The 18693-nt window shown below is 42.7% G+C and overlaps 2 protein-coding genes across 6 annotated transcripts in view; both read left to right on the top strand.

Moving 5' to 3' along the window:
• The window catches only part of LOC124635031 (nucleoporin Nup188), a 16751-nt gene extending 9517 nt beyond the window's left edge, over positions 1-7234 (top strand). The window contains exon 17 of the mRNA XM_047170795.1: positions 7173-7234. The gene's annotated coding sequence lies outside the window, so the exon portion shown is untranslated. The remainder of the gene's footprint in view (positions 1-7172) is intronic.
• LOC124635041 (double-stranded RNA-binding protein Staufen homolog 2) lies at positions 171-18693 on the top strand. Of its 5 annotated transcripts, none has more exons than XM_047170820.1 (16): positions 171-322; positions 426-580; positions 3896-4067; positions 4889-5018; positions 5632-5825; positions 6053-6154; positions 6528-6654; positions 10131-10427; positions 10708-10841; positions 11732-11932; positions 12452-12677; positions 13231-13331; positions 13685-13793; positions 14404-14522; positions 15198-16579; positions 17065-18693. In XM_047170820.1, exons 2-16 carry the CDS (start codon positions 438-440, stop codon positions 17126-17128), a joined length of 3501 nt encoding a protein of 1166 aa, XP_047026776.1. In that variant the 5' UTR covers positions 171-322; positions 426-437; the 3' UTR covers positions 17129-18693. The 5 variants fall into 5 exon arrangements, with proteins under 5 accessions (XP_047026776.1, XP_047026800.1, XP_047026784.1 ...); XM_047170844.1 differs by having other exon boundaries at positions 10705-10841; positions 13243-13331; positions 15198-15355; XM_047170828.1 differs by having other exon boundaries at positions 10705-10841; positions 13243-13331.

The following is an 18693-nucleotide window of genomic DNA, read 5'->3' as shown; positions in this document are numbered from 1 at the left end:
ATTTTGGGCCTATGGGCAGAACAAAAAGATTTTATAAAAAAAACTGTGTGTGTGGTTTTGAAAAAAATATTTATTCGGAAATAAAACTAATAAACTAAAATTAATGTGATTTTTACTTCTAAAGTACTTTGGTAGATTTCAATTAATTATTTGTGTGAGTTGAGATTTCATGTCGCTGGCAATATTTTTAACATGGCCGCATGTTGAACGAAACGATTTTCTTTACTGTTTGCCAAAATAAAATAATATAGGCGTAATAAGTGTGCGGATTTATGTAGATTGCATAGCAAAGAAACTGATTTGCTCGTGACATACAGTAAGGGTAAGAAATTCAGTGTGAACCGTTGTATTTGACGTAAGAAATTTGCGGTGTTTATTTGGTGGTAGTTCGCGATATTTATAGTTTGTTTGTGTGACAACGGCAGTGGTTCGTGAAGATGATGCATCACCCGAACATGCATCATCAGCCGATCTCGGGGCACCCGCCGCAGCACATGGGCGGGCATCAGGGAATGCCCGGGCACCATCAAATGGCTCCACATCAGATGCATCGCGAGAACAGGCACGTAACACTAACTAGGTAGAGTAACGTTCGGCTTTTCATTATTTTATTTGTTTGTAATGCTTCGCGCCAAGATATCGCTGTACACACAATCATATCACAGATCGTTTAGTGGCAACAAACCAAAGCCAGACGCTTAGTAGCAACACTATCAGATCGAGAGTCGTAAATCGTGCGCATAAATAGGTCAAAATAATTGAACATATTAGCAAGTAAAATTGAATTATTGCAGTGATTTCCTGCACTTCTTGCAGTAATTTGGTTTCCAATAATACCACAGCGGGCATGTGACATGTATGTTGCAGTTTTCTGTCAAAACTTGTTTATAACCTATTCTATATTTACTGATAATTATTGTATTTGGATCACTATCTTATAAAGTAAGTACATTTGAATAAATAAATCATTACAAGCTACCTGTTGAATGACTTGCTCATTAGCACTAAGGAATGGAAACAAAAGCTGTTGCATTGAATATTCAATGAGAATTTGTGCCAAATGATAACTTTCACATTTCTGCTGCTGGTTATAATTACCACAGTTATTGCTGACTTAATGTTCCTTTAATACTGTTTAGAAAACTTTATATGATACACAATAAACATCATAAAAAAATTAGACAATTTCTAAGCATATAAATAAAAATTCAATAATTCACAGTAATCCAAGAAATCAAAGACAATGAATCCTCATACTAGAGGAGACACATTTATGGTGCCATAATCTAGTATAGCTTAATGTAATTTTATGGATAAGCGTGAAGTAAAAGTTAAAACCACATCATAGTAATGGCTTGAATCTGTAAATATCCACTGCATATCATGGCTTCTCAAAAACAATCACTAATAAAATATTTCATAGATTAATTTATGCTATCACATGGCCTTTCACACCATTTCTGATGCTTAATTTCAGTTTTAGTCACAGCTTAGTAAAACATACATAGTAATGTGTACTACAATATTTAGTAGTAAATGGTAAATAAGTTAAAGCATCACAATGGATTTCGGGAGAGTGTTTTATGAAAGCAAGCCATTTGTTATTCGAATAAAGCTCTTGTTGAATATTCTACATTTTGTCATGTACAGTCCAGACACAAAAATAAATAAATACCCACTTACTTGAACTAGAAAACATACATAGCTAGGTTTCTTATTTGAATCAACAAGTTGGTCTCAACTACAAAGGAACATAAAGGTTGGCATTTCTTGGGTGAAGCCAACATTCAGCAGTGGACGGCAATCCTAACTAATATTATAAATGTGAAAGTAACTCTGTCTGTCTGTCTGTCTGTCTGTCTGTCTGTCTGTATTTTCTTCACGCCTAAACTACTGAACCGATTTGTGTGAAATTTGGTACAGACATAGTTTGGAACTTGAGAAAGGACATAGGATAGTTCTTATTAAAAAAAAAAAAAAAAAATATTCCGGACATATAGCGCCATCTATTGGTCAAACCAAAAATATGCCGGAAGTCACTATTCCATGCGAACGAAGTCGCGGGCAAAAGCTAGTGGGTTGATAAGATGATGACAATATCTTACATGTCTTGTCAACAGCATATCAGGATTGGTTGTAAACATATAACTGTCACATGAGGTTCCTACAGTATAAAGTTCCTGATTAAAAATCTTACTAAGTTTTTAAAGATTATGAACTTTTCAATGGAGTGTATCTAACCAACCGAGTCTGTTTGAGGTTTCTGGAGAATATTCAGCATCCCCGATAGTCAAATCAAATCAAATCATTTAGAGCTTTACAAGCACTTATGAACATCAAAAATTATAAATAAGGTTGATTCTCATTGCCCATATCAAGAGTAGCTTCCTGTGGAGAAGAACGGGCAAGAAACTCCATGGTTACTCTTTTTAAAACATAATGGGTATTACATTTGGTATGTATTGATACATACAATAATAACTGTAGGTAGTCTGCAACAAGGCACTGAAAAACTAGCTGTATCACTCATTCTGTTTTTGGTGTCCTGAGGGAACTCCATCCTGTACCAGGATAAAAAGTTACACTCACAAATTATCTGGTGTTCATGGTGTGCAGCCCCAAAAATGCAGGAAGAGAAAAACAGTGGTTTAGAATTTGTATATCTTATTCTGAATCCTCCTGGTGAATAATTTTTTGTCATTATTAAGGTATAAGGCATAAAGTATTAGATTAAATGATACTTATTTAATATTATGAATTTCTAGAGCTAATTGTGAAAAAAAATGACTGATTCACTATTTTCAACTGTTACTCTCATGCCATATGGCCACTTATCAATAAAGTAAAATACTGTGATGGAGTCATTTAATATAATTGCTTTTGTGCATATTTATTATTAGTATGATAGAGCTGATTTCTGATTTATTGATATTACGGGCCTTAATGATTAATATTATAAAAATTGGTCCTAAAAAGAAGTACTGATAAACCATTGTCTTGAACAAAGAGCATGCTCTTAATTAAACTTAGTACTAAACCCTAAAAGTACTTTTTCAGACTAGTTTTATAATAGGCAGGAAGGGTAGGTTTTACAACCCAACTCGTGGGTTAAGATTAAATTATAAATTACTAGCTCCCGCCAGCGGCTTCGCCCGCGTGGTGTGTTGATAGAAAGTTGCCTATGTGTTAATCCAGGGTATCACCTATCTACATACCAAATTTCAACCAAATCGGTCCAGCCGTTTTTGCGTGATTGAATAACAAACATACATCCATACATTCTCACAAACTTTCACATTTATAATATAAGTAGGATATAAGTAGGATATTGAAAATATTTGACCAGTAAAATTAATGCATTCTCAGGATTCTTTTAGCAGTAGTGATGAAAGTCCCAATAGCTTCGTATTACACGATTCAGGCAATAATAATAACTGAATATGAGGTGGTTACTCCAACTTTGACACTATTTAATAAAATAACACTGTCTTTATCCGAGAAAAGAGTGGCGATCGCATTGATATGCAAATATTGTGTAATTTGTTGATATGTCGAGGGTCTTTTGCGGCGCCCTTTGTCGCGTAAACTGGTTACCAATGAAACTGACAAAGGAACATATGACGACGTCTCTATTGACGCGCGGGGACCGAGGTTTTGAATGCGAGCCGACCTTTCTTCGTTCAGACTAATATATCACGTCCATTGAGTGGTGGACAGTTGAAATAACAGTGTCTCGCCAACTGTCGAGCTGGATAGGTTACTTTCGCCGAGCTGGGCCGGTGCGGCGACAGTTACTAGGCATACGGTCTTGTGATGTACAGATGTGATGCTTATATTGCTTGAGTGAATATAGTCGTGTAGCGTGATGATAGTGTGACGTTCCGCGGGTGTGAAGGGTGCCGCTGGGGCCGGCGCAGGCGGGCGGCGCGATGGGCGCGCACGGGCAGGCGCTGGGCGGGCTGGGCGCCATGGGCGTGCCGCCGCCGCACCACACGCCGCAGCGACCACCTCACCCCATCAGGGCTATGCCACATCATCCGCAGGCGCAGCACCACTCCGTACCACCGGTGAGACATACAACATGTATTTGTTTGACACATATTCGACTTAGGTGCTAAGTTATGGAACATTTCGCAGGATAGATGAATTTACGTTGTTAAAACCTTTGAATTGCCAATTTGAAAACGTTGAGATTAAAGCCCTTTAGATCACTTGATGAGACAGGTGGATTGGTTGCGTGAAATAACTTCATTTCGGTTTGCAAGGCCTCCAGAAACTTTTTTTTCTTATTCATATGAACCAACACGTCCATTAAAGTCCATTAAACACAACTTGCTTAATTTTCCGGAGTATCGCAGTTAGTTTGAACTTAATTTATTTCCATTTAGGTAATATCACGGCCGAAAGCCTCGGCGGCTCTATTATTGTCTATTTCTGTATGTTTACGCTTGAATAATTTTCTAGGCCTACAAGAACGCCACTAGCTACTTAGTTTTTGTCTGAAGTAGGCCTTCACCGAAATGAATTAGGCTCAATTGAGTTACTGACCTAGGAACGGTTGGTCACGTTAGACAGGTGTATTTAGGTTAGCCAGACAGTATTATCTGACTGTCTGATAGCCAGTTTTCACGTTTTGGGTAAGTTTGTTGTAAAGGCCCGAAGTAAATAATTGCTGTAAAGTAACTTCTAATTAGAGTAAGTAAATAACGAAATTTTTTTTATGCATATCCAAAAGTGGGAGGAGAGGTACTGATAAATCCCAAAAAGATCGAAAACTGAGCTCAACTGAGCTGTTGCAAAGAGTATGGTATTTTTTTTCTGTAGTTCTCAGTTCTCTTATTCCAATAAAAATGTCAGGGTTCATGTTTAAAGTGTATTTATTCCCAAGCAACAAATAAAGACGCTCCGGCGGCCGTACGCGGTGGGCGGGGCTTACGGGCCGGGCGCGGGGGTGTTGCCGCCGCCGTACGCGCAGCCGCCGCCGCTGCAGCCCCCCGCCGTACCTATACAACATCCAGGTAACTACGTTATTAAACATTCATTAATATTATTAATACACTCTTTTGCAAAAAAAAGCGGGCACCTATGAGAAATCTTGGTGGTTTGAAGTGATTTTCAGAAAACTTTCAACGCCCTGACTACGTTTGTACTAAGAAATAGCCCAGAAAAAAGTTTAACAACTTTCTTAGTGATTCCCCAAAATTAAAATTTTGAATAGACTCTTACGCATGCTTGGCAAACCTTTTGATGCTAGTAATATATTCCAGTCATTAAAACCTTTTGAAACACATAAAGTCAATAAAACTAAGATCTCAGTTCAAATTCAATATGGCAAGAGTTTCACACGACGTGATAGAGCATTTAACCAAGTTACCTCATGCTTGTTACCAAGACGCAAAAAACGGCGGATATAAATGTTCGTTGCGGTATCCCGCCATCCGGTTCATTGTGTATTGTGTTCACTTGAAAAAAGAAGAGTAGATAAAGTTTATATGAAGAAAAAAATCGAGGTAGTACTTAGACGCCAACATTCGAAATTCGTTTCACGGAAAGATTTCGAAAAACAGCATGTTTTTAGTCGTTAAACGACAACTAGAGACGACTCTTTTACATTAAATCTTCTTTTCCCAGTGGTGTCGACGTCAACGAGCACAGTGACGCCGGCGGGCGGGACGGCGGTGGCGGAGGCGGCGCCGGAGGCGGAGCCGCCGGCCGCCACGCCTGCGCCCGACGCCGACGCGCCCGACAGCCCGCGCGCCGCCTCGGCCAACAGTAAAGAGAAGACCCCCATGTGCCTGGTCAATGAACTGGCCAGGTACAATAAGGTAATCAACAAATCCATCAAAAACTTTCACAGCTTTATTATAAAAACTTAAACTTCTGTTGAACACTTGTCTAAAGAAAGTGTAGCTGCAAAACGGACCTTATTTCAACGTCAAAATCTGTCCTTTTTTAAAGAGAAGTGTTCAATAGGCGTTTACAAGGTAAACGTTTTGCCTTTTTTCGCTAAAACATTGTTGTATTTATGCGATACATTGTTTTTTTCCCCCAGATTAAGCATCAATATCGCCTCACATCAGAGACTGGACCCGCTCACAAAAAAGTATTCACAGTAACACTCCGACTGGGTGATACTGAGGAATATACTGCAGAGGTTGGTAAACTTTCCTGTAGCTTCATATATGCCGTACCTTGGGAGTTTTTAACAAGCTTATATTAGCTTCACTCGTAACTATGTATTTAAGAAAATCTTGGAATCTCAATTTAACCCAATTCCCGGTCTTCAACCAGGTTAAAATTTTGCACACACTCTGAATTCTGATGACAATATATGACTCGCTAAGAAGCGTTATTACAAATCCAATATGGCGGGCTCTCCAAGATGGCGGACTAGCTGAAAAAAAAGGTTACATAAACGCTCCACGCTTTCTGTCATCAAACTGGATGTTCAAATTATTTGATAATTTTTAAAAACTTGTTCTTATTTTATTTATTTTTAAATTTGAATAACTGTTGTGTTGTATCAGGGGTCGTCAATAAAGCGCGCGCAGCACGCGGCGGCGCAGGCGGCGCTGTCGGCCACCGGCTACCCGCCGCCGCCGCCCCGCGCGCCCGCGCCGCACGCCGCCCACCACCCGCATCATCGACATGCCGGTACTAACCCTTCTTATGTAACTATAGCTTAGTTATAACCGTCTCATGTAACTATATAAGTATAGCTTGCCAAAACTACCCAGTTGGGATGAGGTAAGATAGGCAGTAGCTCCATGTGAAACAGTGGTACTCAGCTTCATTCTTCATTACACTCCAGTAAGACTAGAAGCAGACCTTAACCAAGTTGGGAAAAGTAAGACAAAGATAAAGATAAAGGAGATCATTCAAGTCTCGAACATTTTATACCCAAAAATGAAAGTGCCGGCCAGAAGAAAAAAATAGTCGATTCTTGTAGAGAATAATGCCCTGAAGATTTTTTACTATTACAAGAATTGTCTACAATTAACCCCTAGGCTGCTATTTGACTTTGAAAATACCAAAAAATGCACAATGTTTGGATCATTACATTACGGCCCCAAACTGGAGAAGGCAGCCGCTGCCTTCAAACGACTCCTGCCCAACTTGGGAAGTCTTCAAATGACCCCCTCTCGCTATGGGGAAGTCAGACTCTTACTGACTATAGTTCGGCCATTCAGAGAATGCGTTCCTGACACGTCGCGATTGAACTGACGACGTAACTTTGCAATGGCGTTGCAGTTACGATAAAAATATTTTTGCTGGTTGTTTACCGTTTTAACAATTGAGGAGCATTAAAACAACATTATTATATCAATAATCAATGAATGTTATAATTTTGTGCCAAACTGAGTGTCAAATAACTTGGTAAACAATATTTTTCTAAATCTATACTGCGCTATTACAAGGTTATGTCAGCGGTTTATATTTTGTAGTGCTGTGCTAAAAATAACAGGCAAGTATCGTAATCTGTTCTTATACAGTTATAATATAAAATAATACGTTTTGATTTTCTTTTTAAGAATTGGAAAATAATGGACTATAAGACTTAATTATAACGTTTATGAAATATAAAAATAAAACTATGACCAAACCGCATTTTTATACTTAGATTAAAAATGGTAACCCCAAATGGCGTTATGGGCCGCCATTTTGTGACGCTAAAACAGTCGTCCGTTGTCGTTTCGTGCGCATAGACCACGTTTTTCAAGTGTTTTCGATCTGTTTTTATTTGATTACCCGGCTTTTGTTAGACCGAGATATCAGGATTGATTCTGTTATTGATAATAATATAATTATACATGTAGGCGAAGATGATGATGAAGACACCACCTCCTCAAGCAAATCGGAGTCTGATTAATATTCTGTTCGCACATTCAATTCAATGTACTTGTAACAAAGAATAAATAAAACAATTTTATTATATGAATATTACCTTTTTTTGGTTTCCACTTAAATAACTAAAATATAAAACAAATGATTCCGCCAATTTAAAACGAAAATAATCTTAAAATAATGCGGCGGTTCATTTTGAAGGAACGGTAACGAACTCAGTGTTATGTTGTGCCCATCACTAGTCGTGACTAACTGATAGGTGTCAGGAACGCATTCTCTGAACGGCCGAAGTATAAAACCCATCATGGGGAAACCAGGGTCGCGGTAATTCTTTCGAACAATCCCGCAGCCTCTATAGGCCTTGTCCCCGCAAAAATATCGTACGATTCTTGTCGAGGATGCCCTGAAGATTTTTTACTATTATAAGGAACGTCTTCGGTTAACCCTCAGACTACTATTTGAGTTTAAAGTGTAAGAACTGTAAATAAAAAATCTATACTTGAATGTTACGGCAAATAACATCCACAATATTTTTTTAACTAATCGAACGTCTACCATATACCCGGAGGCAGCAAGGGGAGCCGGAGGCAGCATAGCAGGAAGGGGGGGCTTTCCTGCTACACCGAGGAGATTTACTGATTCAAACCCATCATGTTCCTTCTGATATTATACCAGGGCCGCGGTAAATCTTTCGAACAATCTCGCAGCCTTGGCAGGTTTTGACCCTGGTGGGCCCCACTGGGGTTTGCTGACTGTCTGAGGTGGGCTTGCTCCGCCGACACGGGCCTGTAGTCTCCAAGGAGGCGGAGGGACCATGAGCCTCCCTAAACTCACCGCCCACAGACCGACGTCTACGGTGCCGGGAGTCTTCTCGACACCCAACGCGCGTAGTGTCTTCCACGTCCACCTCAGCGGCTGGGATGCGAGGCGTGAACTCTCAGTTATTCCACCACCTCCTTCTCTGGCATGCTTCGCAGAAGGAGACGAAGGCATCCCATTCCCCTTCGCCCCTATAGAATTTCGAGTGGCTCATCGTCCCTCCGTCACTCTCTTGGAGACAACAGGTGTCGGCGGCAAGCATTGTTCACGCCCCCCTCAGAGAGTCAGCAAACCCCAGGTGGGCCAAACCTGCCGGGGCTGCGGGATTGTTCGAAAGAGTTACCGCGGCCCGGGTACATTATCAGAAGGAACATGATGGGTTTAAATCAGTAAGTCTCCTCGGCGTAGCAGGAGGGGGGGGGGGGGGTATATGGTAGATGTTCGATTAGTTAAAACGATATTGTGGACGTTATTTGCCGTAACATTCAAGTATAGATTTTTTTATTCTTATTCACGGTTCTCACACTTTAAACTCACATAGCAGTCTGAGGGTTAACCGAAGACGTTCCTTATAATAGTAAAAAATCTTCAGGGCATCCTCGACAAGAATTGTACGATATTTTTGCGGGGACAAGGCCTATAGAGGCTGCGGGATTGTTCGAAAGAATTACCGCGGCCCTGGTTTCCCCATGATGGGTTTTAGTCAGTAAGAGTCTGACTTCCCCATAGCGAGAGGGGGATCATTTAAAGACTTCCCAGGTTGGGCAGGAGTCGTTTGAATGCAGCGGCTGCCTTCTCCAGTTTGAGGCCGTAATGTAATGATCCAAACATTGTGGGACTTTTTGGTATTTTCAAAGTCAAATAGCAGCCTAGGGTTAATTGTAGACAATTCTTGTAATAGTAAAAAATCTTCAGGGCATTATTCTCTACAAGAATCGACTATTTTTTTCTTCTGGCCGGCACTTTCAGTTTTGGGTACGAAATGAATGTTGTCCTTTATTTGTTAAAAACATATGTTATACAGGAATTAATTTTATCTAGTGCGCAAACTTTGTCAACTTATAGTTAAATAAGTTTTATAGATACGTATATTTTTATTTTGTCGTGTTTTTTAGTACAAAAAAGAAAAGTTATTGATATCGAAAGATGTTTATTTTGTAACCGATTGTATAGTCGTAGTCGTCATAGTAGGCACGGCGGCAACGCGAAACCGGTTTACTGACGCGAGCGCTGCTTCAAGCGCGTAAGAATAGTTGGTATCCATATTTTGCTCATTTTAGGGAGGACAAAATAATGAAAAAAAAAATTTTTACTGATGATGCAGATATGTTCTGTTAATGATACTGGATCACCAGTTTTTTTGTGCACTGCTTAAAATCCATTCCTGTATAAGGTGGTACAATATTATTTTCAGTTTCAATATGTCAAATGATGATGATAAAAATTTCCTATTGTATATTCAACAGGAGCAGTAATGCCAACAGTGGAGCTTAACGCATTAGCAATGAAGCTATGCCAGCCAGCCGTGTACACAACAGTGCCTCCCGTCGCGGGCAGCAATCGACTAGTCCGAATAGGCGGAACTTACGGGCCGGCCCTCGTGTACCGCGTGCGAGTGGGCGTGGGCGGGCGCGGCTGGCTGGGGGAGGGCGCCACGCCGCAGGCCGCGCGACACGACGCCGCCGCGCGGGCCCTGCGCGACCTGCGGCCTCTCGCCCGCGCTGAGGCCGCGCCCGCGCCTGCACAGGCCACGCCCGACGCAGGTTTGTGTAATACACTTGAATATTATGCACAGACCTTCACACGCCTATACTGATAAAATTAGCGTTAAACCAAAAAAAAAGTGTAGCTGTGTAAAAAAAGTCATTGATTATTATGATCATGCATGTTTAAAATGAAAAACTTTACAAGCATTGTCAGTAGCATTTAAAATGGATGTCTTTTAGTTTTTAAAATATTTTGCCTCTATATTTTGTCAATTTTAAGACCGAAATCTTTATACCAAAATATTTTATACTAATCTCGAAATATAATATCCAGCAGGTACAGAAGCGAGTGCTGACCTGCTGAACTCGGAGGTGAAGTCCCCAGTGTCGCTGGTGCACGAGCTGGCGCTGAAGCGCAACCTCTCCGTGCAGTTCACCGTCAAGTCCGAGCGCGGCCCGCCGCATATGCGAGTCAGTATACTTTAAATATTAGCTGGAAGAACGAGTATTTAAAGGGAAAAGAGTAAGAATTGGGGATGTTGGGTAGTAGGAAGAGGAAAAGTTTTCACATACACAGATTCCACTAAAATAGTTCGCGCACTAGAAAAGTTTGCACTCAATTTGATAACATTTACTAGCGCGAGTAAACCAAAAGAAACATTGGAGTGCGTCATACGTCGGTGGAAGCTCGCCTTTAGGTTTTCCAATAGATACCTAGTCATGAGGCTGCCCGCCCACGTCCGACAATCGGTGACAGCTTTTCTGTAGGAGATAATAGAATTCCTTGTTAGCAATAGTACAACGCTAACGTTCTAAAAAAAGTCGGTTAGAAAATCCTAGTCAGAACTACAAGATTCTGCCTGATTATCTGTACTACAAAAGTCTGACGTAGGCGGGCAGCCATAAAAAAGCATGGAGTAGTTTCAGAAATGTGACATAGATTTTATACTTGACATATCCGATTTAGTAAATCAGGAAAAGTGTATTCGGGGCGCATTGTTAGTTTCGTGACGGAGATACTCTTACGAGTTCAGTCATAAGAAATAAAACATTGTATATTAGCATGCATTCAATAAATAAGATTTGAAAGAATCTTTCATATCGTAGAGAAAAAGATAAAGATTACCAATCAGGCAAACAAAGCAATCCTTTCTATATCTCGCACTCCACTTCCAAAAAAAATCTGGCATTTTATGTCACCCAAGTAGATACTTTGCCAATACAAAAATGGCAATCGAAAGCTTAAGATTTACATTCAATTTATGAACCATTCATTTTGATTGTTTTTTAACTGAGTTCTTAAGATATTCTACAATAAATTTTATTTCAACTTATGAACTAAAACTCCTTTTTTCCCCCAGGTATTCGTAACAGTATGCACGGTGGGCGACATGGAGACGGAAGGCGAGGGCAACGGCAAGAAGGTCTCCAAGCGCCGCGCCGCCGAGCGCATGCTGGACGAGATGCGGCGCCGCTGGCCGCCCGCGCTGCTGCGAGCCCGCCCGCCGCACGACAAGCGCAGGCAGCAGCCCGCTAAGAAGAAACCTAGGAATCTCATCAAGGTATATTATTATAGTTTGTGTATATTGTTGTCACAATATATAGGATTGAATTCTAGGCAGTGTGCAAAAAAAAAAACTGGTGGTTCAGAATATAACATACCTGCATTATCAGTATTTTTTTTTCATGGTTTTGTCTTCCTAAAGTCAGCAAAATATGAACACTAACTATTCTTATTTGCGGAAACGGGTTGCGCGTGTTTACTATGATGACTGACACAAACGGTTACGAAATAAACATCTTTCGTTATCAATAACTTTTTTTACAGAGAAAGAAATAAAAATATACTTTTTTATAAAAAATATCTAGCTAAACTTAACATGTTAACAAAATTTGGGCACTGAATAAAATACAATCCTGTATTTATAAGCATCATCATATAAATAACGTAGGATGTATGGAAGGCGTGATGAGTATCAACATTGGTTTTAAGGACGTTACGCAGGTTTAAAAAGGATTTAATAACTTTAATATGTTACTAGCATGAGTATATCTATAACAAAGTATTTTTGCTGTGACAGGAGGGCAGCGCGGGCGGAGCTGGCGCGGCGGGCAGCGCGGACAACCCGATCTCCCGCCTGGCGGTGGCCCGGCACGCGGTGCGCGCGCGCTCGCCGCAGTACCGCGTGCTGGAGGAGCGCGGCGCGGCGCGGCGCCGCGAGTTCCTCGTGCAGTGCGACGCGCCGCCGCACTGCGCCACCGGGCTCGGGCCCAACAAGAAAACCGCCAAGCGACGCGCCGCGCACAGTACGTATCATACGTCACTATAAGAGATACCGTAAAGGACAATCTCCGATGAAAGTAGCATCGCCAAAATAGCAAAACTGTCGGGGCAATTTTTAGTAACGCCAAAATCTCGAACTCTTCGTTAGTTCACTCATAATTGATCGTTTTGGTCGTGCCTAGCGTACGTATTTGACCTAGAATGTTTGACAATATCCATAGAATAATTCACAAGTAACAGACGCCTCTTTATGTCACTAAATTACAGTTACAACCGTAATTAAACAATCCAAATCCTCGCCAAGTTATATCCGACATATAATCTGGCAACCAGTACCAGCTCACACTATAGCCAGATTTACTGTTCTTACCACACTTTCTACTCGCTTTGATGGGTAATAGTCACGGTAAATAAATACTATAGGCATGTCGCGTATTCGCGCAATTCTGTCGTCTATAGAAATGACACCTTTAGACAGTACAAATGTAACCTGTTTAAAATTCATTTAAACATCCAAGTGGCATATATAATACGTTAATGTTACCCAAAACAAACGGCTATACATGAACGTTGCAGACGTGTTACTAGCGATGGAGATGAGCGGCAAGCCCGAGCAGAGCTGCAGCCCCGACGCCGCCGCCGCTGACGCCAAGACCAGCCCTGACGCCAAGCGAAAAGTAAGTTTTACTCTTTGTTATAAGGTTCAATTTGTTGCACATAGCTTGCAGAACTGATGACAGATGGGACAGAAAACTTTTCGAGTGGTGGTGTCAATGACCTCGAAGACGCAACGTGGGTAAGCACCCTACTATATGGACGGAGGATCTAGCCAAGATTGCCGGAAAGCTGTTTCTGAAAATCGGCCAAAGAGGCGAACCTTGCGGCGGCCTTTGCCCAGCAGTGGCCGGATTTCGCCTGAAACGACGATTACGAAATTCCTACTCGAGGCTCTAACCGTTTCGAAAATTTCAACGCATTTAGTGTTGAAATTTTTTTTCTTTTTATTTATCTTTGTTATGTATGTTCGTAGGAGGGTGATGTACCTAACGGCGGCGCGAACAGCGAGGTGCGGCAGCCGGTGCCCGGAGTGCTGCTCATGGACTACCACCAGCGGACGGGACAGCCACAGCAACCCAACGGTCAGTACCACTTCACTTATACATAGGGTCATACATAAACAGAGGTAATAAGGCCACAACAGGGTTCTTATAAAGAATTAATACAAAATATTAAATTGTCGAAATATCACTGTATGACAAGATAAACAAAGTATCGAAGCGCAAGTTCTATTTCATTATGAATGTAGGTAAATTGTTTTAATTTTGCAAACCTTTGTGAATGAAAAACAAAACAATCAATTTATTGATTCACGCATAAATGAGGGCTAGCAGCATAGCCGCCGCTTTGCAGCAAACGCGATACAGTCATCACTAGTCAGCGTAAGACTTATAAGAATGTATGTCATCACTGCCGACGGCAGTCTTTTCCCACGACAAAGTGCCCACGTGTGTCCGCACCTTGTATTGGACGAGAACTTCTGGCCACAGGACTGCACAGTGACAAAGATAGTGCATAGTAAAGTGTTACTAACATATAAACATAGATTTATGTTTTTATATACTAAAAATTTTGTATAATATAATATGTTTGTTAGTCTTTAAGATATATATCTATGGGCCAATGCTGCCTGAAAATAAAGGTATTTTGATTTGATTTGAATTTTTTCTAACGTGTTATGTGTGTCGTCAGGCGTGAGCGAGTCGAGCGCGACGGGCGGGTCGGGCGGCAACACGCCGGGCGCGAAGGACCAGCTCATGTACCTGTCGCAGCTGCTCGGCTTCACTGTGCAGTTCTCCGATTTCCCCAAGGTAAGATATGTAATATGATGAGATTTGATTGTGTGTTGGCTTGCTCAATAGTTTTGTCTTGTTTTGTTTTGTCAGTGCAAAAAAAAAACTGGTGGTCCAGAATCATTATCTATACTTAATATTATAAAGCTGAAGAGTTTGTTTGTTTGTTTAAACGCGATAATCTCAGGAACTACGGGTCTGATTTGAACAATTCTTTCGGTGTAAGATAGCCCATTTATCGAGGAAGGCTATAGGCTTTTTATCCGGGTTCGTGCAGAGGTTCCCACGGGATGCGGGTGAAACCGCTGGCAGAAGCTAGTCAGAACATATCTGCATCATCAAAATTTTTCTTATATTTTATCATTTTTTTAACCTGCTCTAAAATCAGTAAAGTATGATTATTCTTTTTGCATATTGTGCCTACTATAACTATTTTTTTTGTACTAATACACAACAAAATAAGAATATATGGATCTATAAAAGTTATTTAACTATACGTTGATAAAGTTTGCACACTGAATAAAATGTTTTTCTATACAAAGTTGTATTAGATTTTTAACACGCTTATATTAGCTTTATTTGTAACTACCCGTGTACGAAAGAAAATCTTGGAATCTTTAATTTGACCTACTTAAAATCGTAGACCAGGAGTCTTCGATTTTTAAATGATTGTCTAACTGTTTGTGTTTCCAGCGCAACCACGGCGAGTACCTGTCGCTGGTGTCGCTGTCGACGGAGCCGCCGGTGATGTGCCACGGCAGCGGAGCCTCCACGCGAGCCTCGCACGACGCCTGCGCCCGCGCCGCGCTGCGAGCCCTCGCGCTCATGGGGCTCGACGCGCCCACACACACGTATGTTATATATAGCGCGTCCACGCGAGCCTCGCACGACGCCTGCGCCCGCGCCGCGCTGCGAGCCCTCGCGCTCATGGGGCTCGACGCGCCCACACACACGTATGTTATATATAGCGCGTCCACGCGAGCCTCGCACGACGCCTGCGCCCGCGCCGCGCTGCGAGCCCTCGCGCTCATGGGGCTCGACGCGCCCACACACACGTATGTTATATATAGCGCGTCCACGCGAGCCTCGCACGACGCCTGCGCCCGCGCCGCGCTGCGAGCCCTCGCGCTCATGGGGCTCGACGCGCCCACACACACGTATGTTATATATAGCGCGTCCACGCGAGCCTCGCACGACGCCTGCGCCCGCGCCGCGCTGCGAGCCCTCGCGCTCATGGGGCTCGACGCGCCCACACACACGTATGTTATATATAGCGCGTCCACGCGAGCCTCGCACGACGCCTGCGCCCGCGCCGCGCTGCGAGCCCTCGCGCTCATGGGGCTCGACGCGCCCACACACACGTATGTTATATATAGCGCGTCCACGCGAGCCTCGCACGACGCCTGCGCCCGCGCCGCGCTGCGAGCCCTCGCGCTCATGGGGCTCGACGCGCCCACACACACGTATGTTATATATAGCGCGTCCACGCGAGCCTCGCACGACGCCTGCGCCCGCGCCGCGCTGCGAGCCCTCGCGCTCATGGGGCTCGACGCGCCCACACACACGTATGTTATATATAGCGCGTCCACGCGAGCCTCGCACGACGCCTGCGCCCGCGCCGCGCTGCGAGCCCTCGCGCTCATGGGGCTCGACGCGCCCACACACACGTATGTTATATATAGCGCGTCCACGCGAGCCTCGCACGACGCCTGCGCCCGCGCCGCGCTGCGAGCCCTCGCGCTCATGGGGCTCGACGCGCCCACACACACGTATGTTATATATAGCGCGTCCACGCGAGCCTCGCACGACGCCTGCGCCCGCGCCGCGCTGCGAGCCCTCGCGCTCATGGGGCTCGACGCGCCCACACACACGTATGTTATATATAGCGCGTCCACGCGAGCCTCGCACGACGCCTGCGCCCGCGCCGCGCTGCGAGCCCTCGCGCTCATGGGGCTCGACGCGCCCACACACACGTATGTTATATATAGCGCGTCCACGCGAGCCTCGCACGACGCCTGCGCCCGCGCCGCGCTGCGAGCCCTCGCGCTCATGGGGCTCGACGCGCCCACACACACGTATGTTATATATAGCGCAACCACGCCGAGTTCCTGTCGCTGATATCGCTGTCTAGCTGTCTCAAGCGCGGCTGCTGAGCACGAGGTCTCGGGTTAGAAACTTTCACAAAGTAGCCCGGAGCCTACAAGTTGGTGATTAATACACCCGTGCAACGGAGAGCACATAAATTTCGGTCCTGGACCTGATCTCTCTCCGCGAATGTCGGATTGCCGTCCCATCGGGCTATGAGGAGAATGAAGGAATAGTGAGTGCTCCTGTAGCGGCGCAAATGCTTGTTCACTGTAATATGTCCTGCGCAGTTGGCTAATCTCGAGAACAGCCGTCGTAGCCGATAATCGGCTATAAGGTCATCATTTTCTATATTAATCCTCCACATCTCTTTGAAAACATTACCCCAACGCAAATAACTTAGGACCAAGCAACAAGACAAAAACCAATTTTCTGTTTATAGTACAGATATCTAATACATTTGTTTTGTTTCCAGTATGGCGAGTGTGGGCGGCACGCCGCCGAAGGCCGGCGCGGTGAGCAACGGCATCGCCGAGTGAAGCCGCGTCGCTTCCCGCTCGACACATTGCAATATCCCGGTGAATATCTCACAGCACGAAATGTTCGGGACGACTCGCAACACTCAACAACACTGCTTGTGCCGTTTCCGGCTATGATATATTCACGACGTTTTGTTTGATCTCGAGTCATGCAACAACTTTTAGTTAATTTCCCATATGAACTTTCATATTTTACGACTTTCAAATGTATATTTTTTTGTTATACATAGCGATCTGTACGAACTATTTAGTTATTTTATTTAACGTTTCATGGAATTATGTACTTTCGCTCACAAATTAGGTTAATTTTTTTGTATTTATTTTTCACATCTATGTAAGAGAATAAAATCTGAGGATTTGATATTGAAAGAGCGGCGCTCATCTGACATAATAAATTTTATAAAGACACATTAGCCATGAATGATCTAAAATAACGCTATATTTATTGGTCTTATTATATACTAAACGTATCTGTTATTATATAAGCGTAGTAGTATAAAGAAGTAAAATATCATTAAAATTATGTAGGAACGAATATTGTAACGAAACTGGGGCTGTGAAGCCAAACCAAAACAGGTTCGTCGGGACTCGGCACCGGCAGCGGCGTCCCGACGAACGCTACAGTTGCATCATGCGGCCATGGTGTCTCTTAGTTTAGCTGTACTGTAGTAATCGCCGTGGCCCTCGGCAGCCGCGGCGGCACAGCGGTACAGTAGGGTACACTGCGGGGGCTACGGCGATTAGAACGATGTTTGGCCTCGATTTTTAACTGACTCGTAGTTGAGCGTGTAACAATAGTTCCCCCGACCCTAAGCTATGAAATGTGTAATTTTAGACTTATGATAGACTACATGAAGCTGGCACGAGTAGCGCTCCACTTAGAATAAGTTTGAAGGTTGCTTGTTATACCTAAGCTCTATGTAACCTATGTACCATGTAATTGTTTAGTATAGCGTTTGATTAATGACATATAAACAACGTTCTTTCTAGATGTTTAAATATAGTAAGTGTAATACAATTGATCGGTACGATATTTATATATTGTAATGAATTCATATCTAGAATGAATATAACTGTGTATGTATCGTTTAGTTTGTGTTGTCGTGAGGATGCGATCCAAGCGGGGCCCGGCACCGGTCAATTGTATGTTCAGTAACAAACGATTGTACATTTCATTGTAATGGGTCCGTGATCATACGAAACTGTATCGTAACCACGTTTTTTGTTTTCAAACTTTATTCAAGTGTAGTCTATATAATACTACGTACTAAGTATATTATAATCACTAGCGATGTGTTTACTTGTTCGTTTGTATGTTCAAACGATTTTAAATCGAGGCCATCGATCAATTTCTTCATGTTCAAAGTTGCACAAGTAACTAAGCATAAAGAAATTAACTTATTATTGGATAAAGGAAAACGCCAAAAGGGCATTAAGAAGTTTATTTATTTTGTTGTAAGCAACTAATATTTTATATTATTACGTAGGTTGGAGCAAGTCCCAATTGGATTTCGTGCTTTTAGCAACTGTACTGTAAGGATATAACAATAAAAAGTTGAATATTA

The sequence above is a fragment of the Helicoverpa zea genome, chromosome 1 (genome assembly GCF_022581195.2).
Source record: "Helicoverpa zea isolate HzStark_Cry1AcR chromosome 1, ilHelZeax1.1, whole genome shotgun sequence".
In the NCBI taxonomy this organism is placed as follows: domain Eukaryota; kingdom Metazoa; phylum Arthropoda; class Insecta; order Lepidoptera; family Noctuidae; genus Helicoverpa; species Helicoverpa zea.
This window is presented reverse-complemented; position numbering and strand designations above follow the sequence as displayed.

Excerpts from the sequence above, each read along its gene's own strand:
- LOC124635041 (XM_047170810.1), top strand. The coding sequence starts at position 438 with ATGATGCATCACCCGAACATGCATCATCAGCCGATCTCGGGGCACCCG. Across the intron at positions 10,842-11,731 it reads GCGGCCCGCCGCATATGCGA|GTATTCGTAACAGTATGCAC; the intron begins GTCAGTATACTT and ends TTTTTCCCCCAG. Across the intron at positions 12,678-13,230 it reads CAAGCGACGCGCCGCGCACA|ACGTGTTACTAGCGATGGAG; the intron begins GTACGTATCATA and ends TGAACGTTGCAG.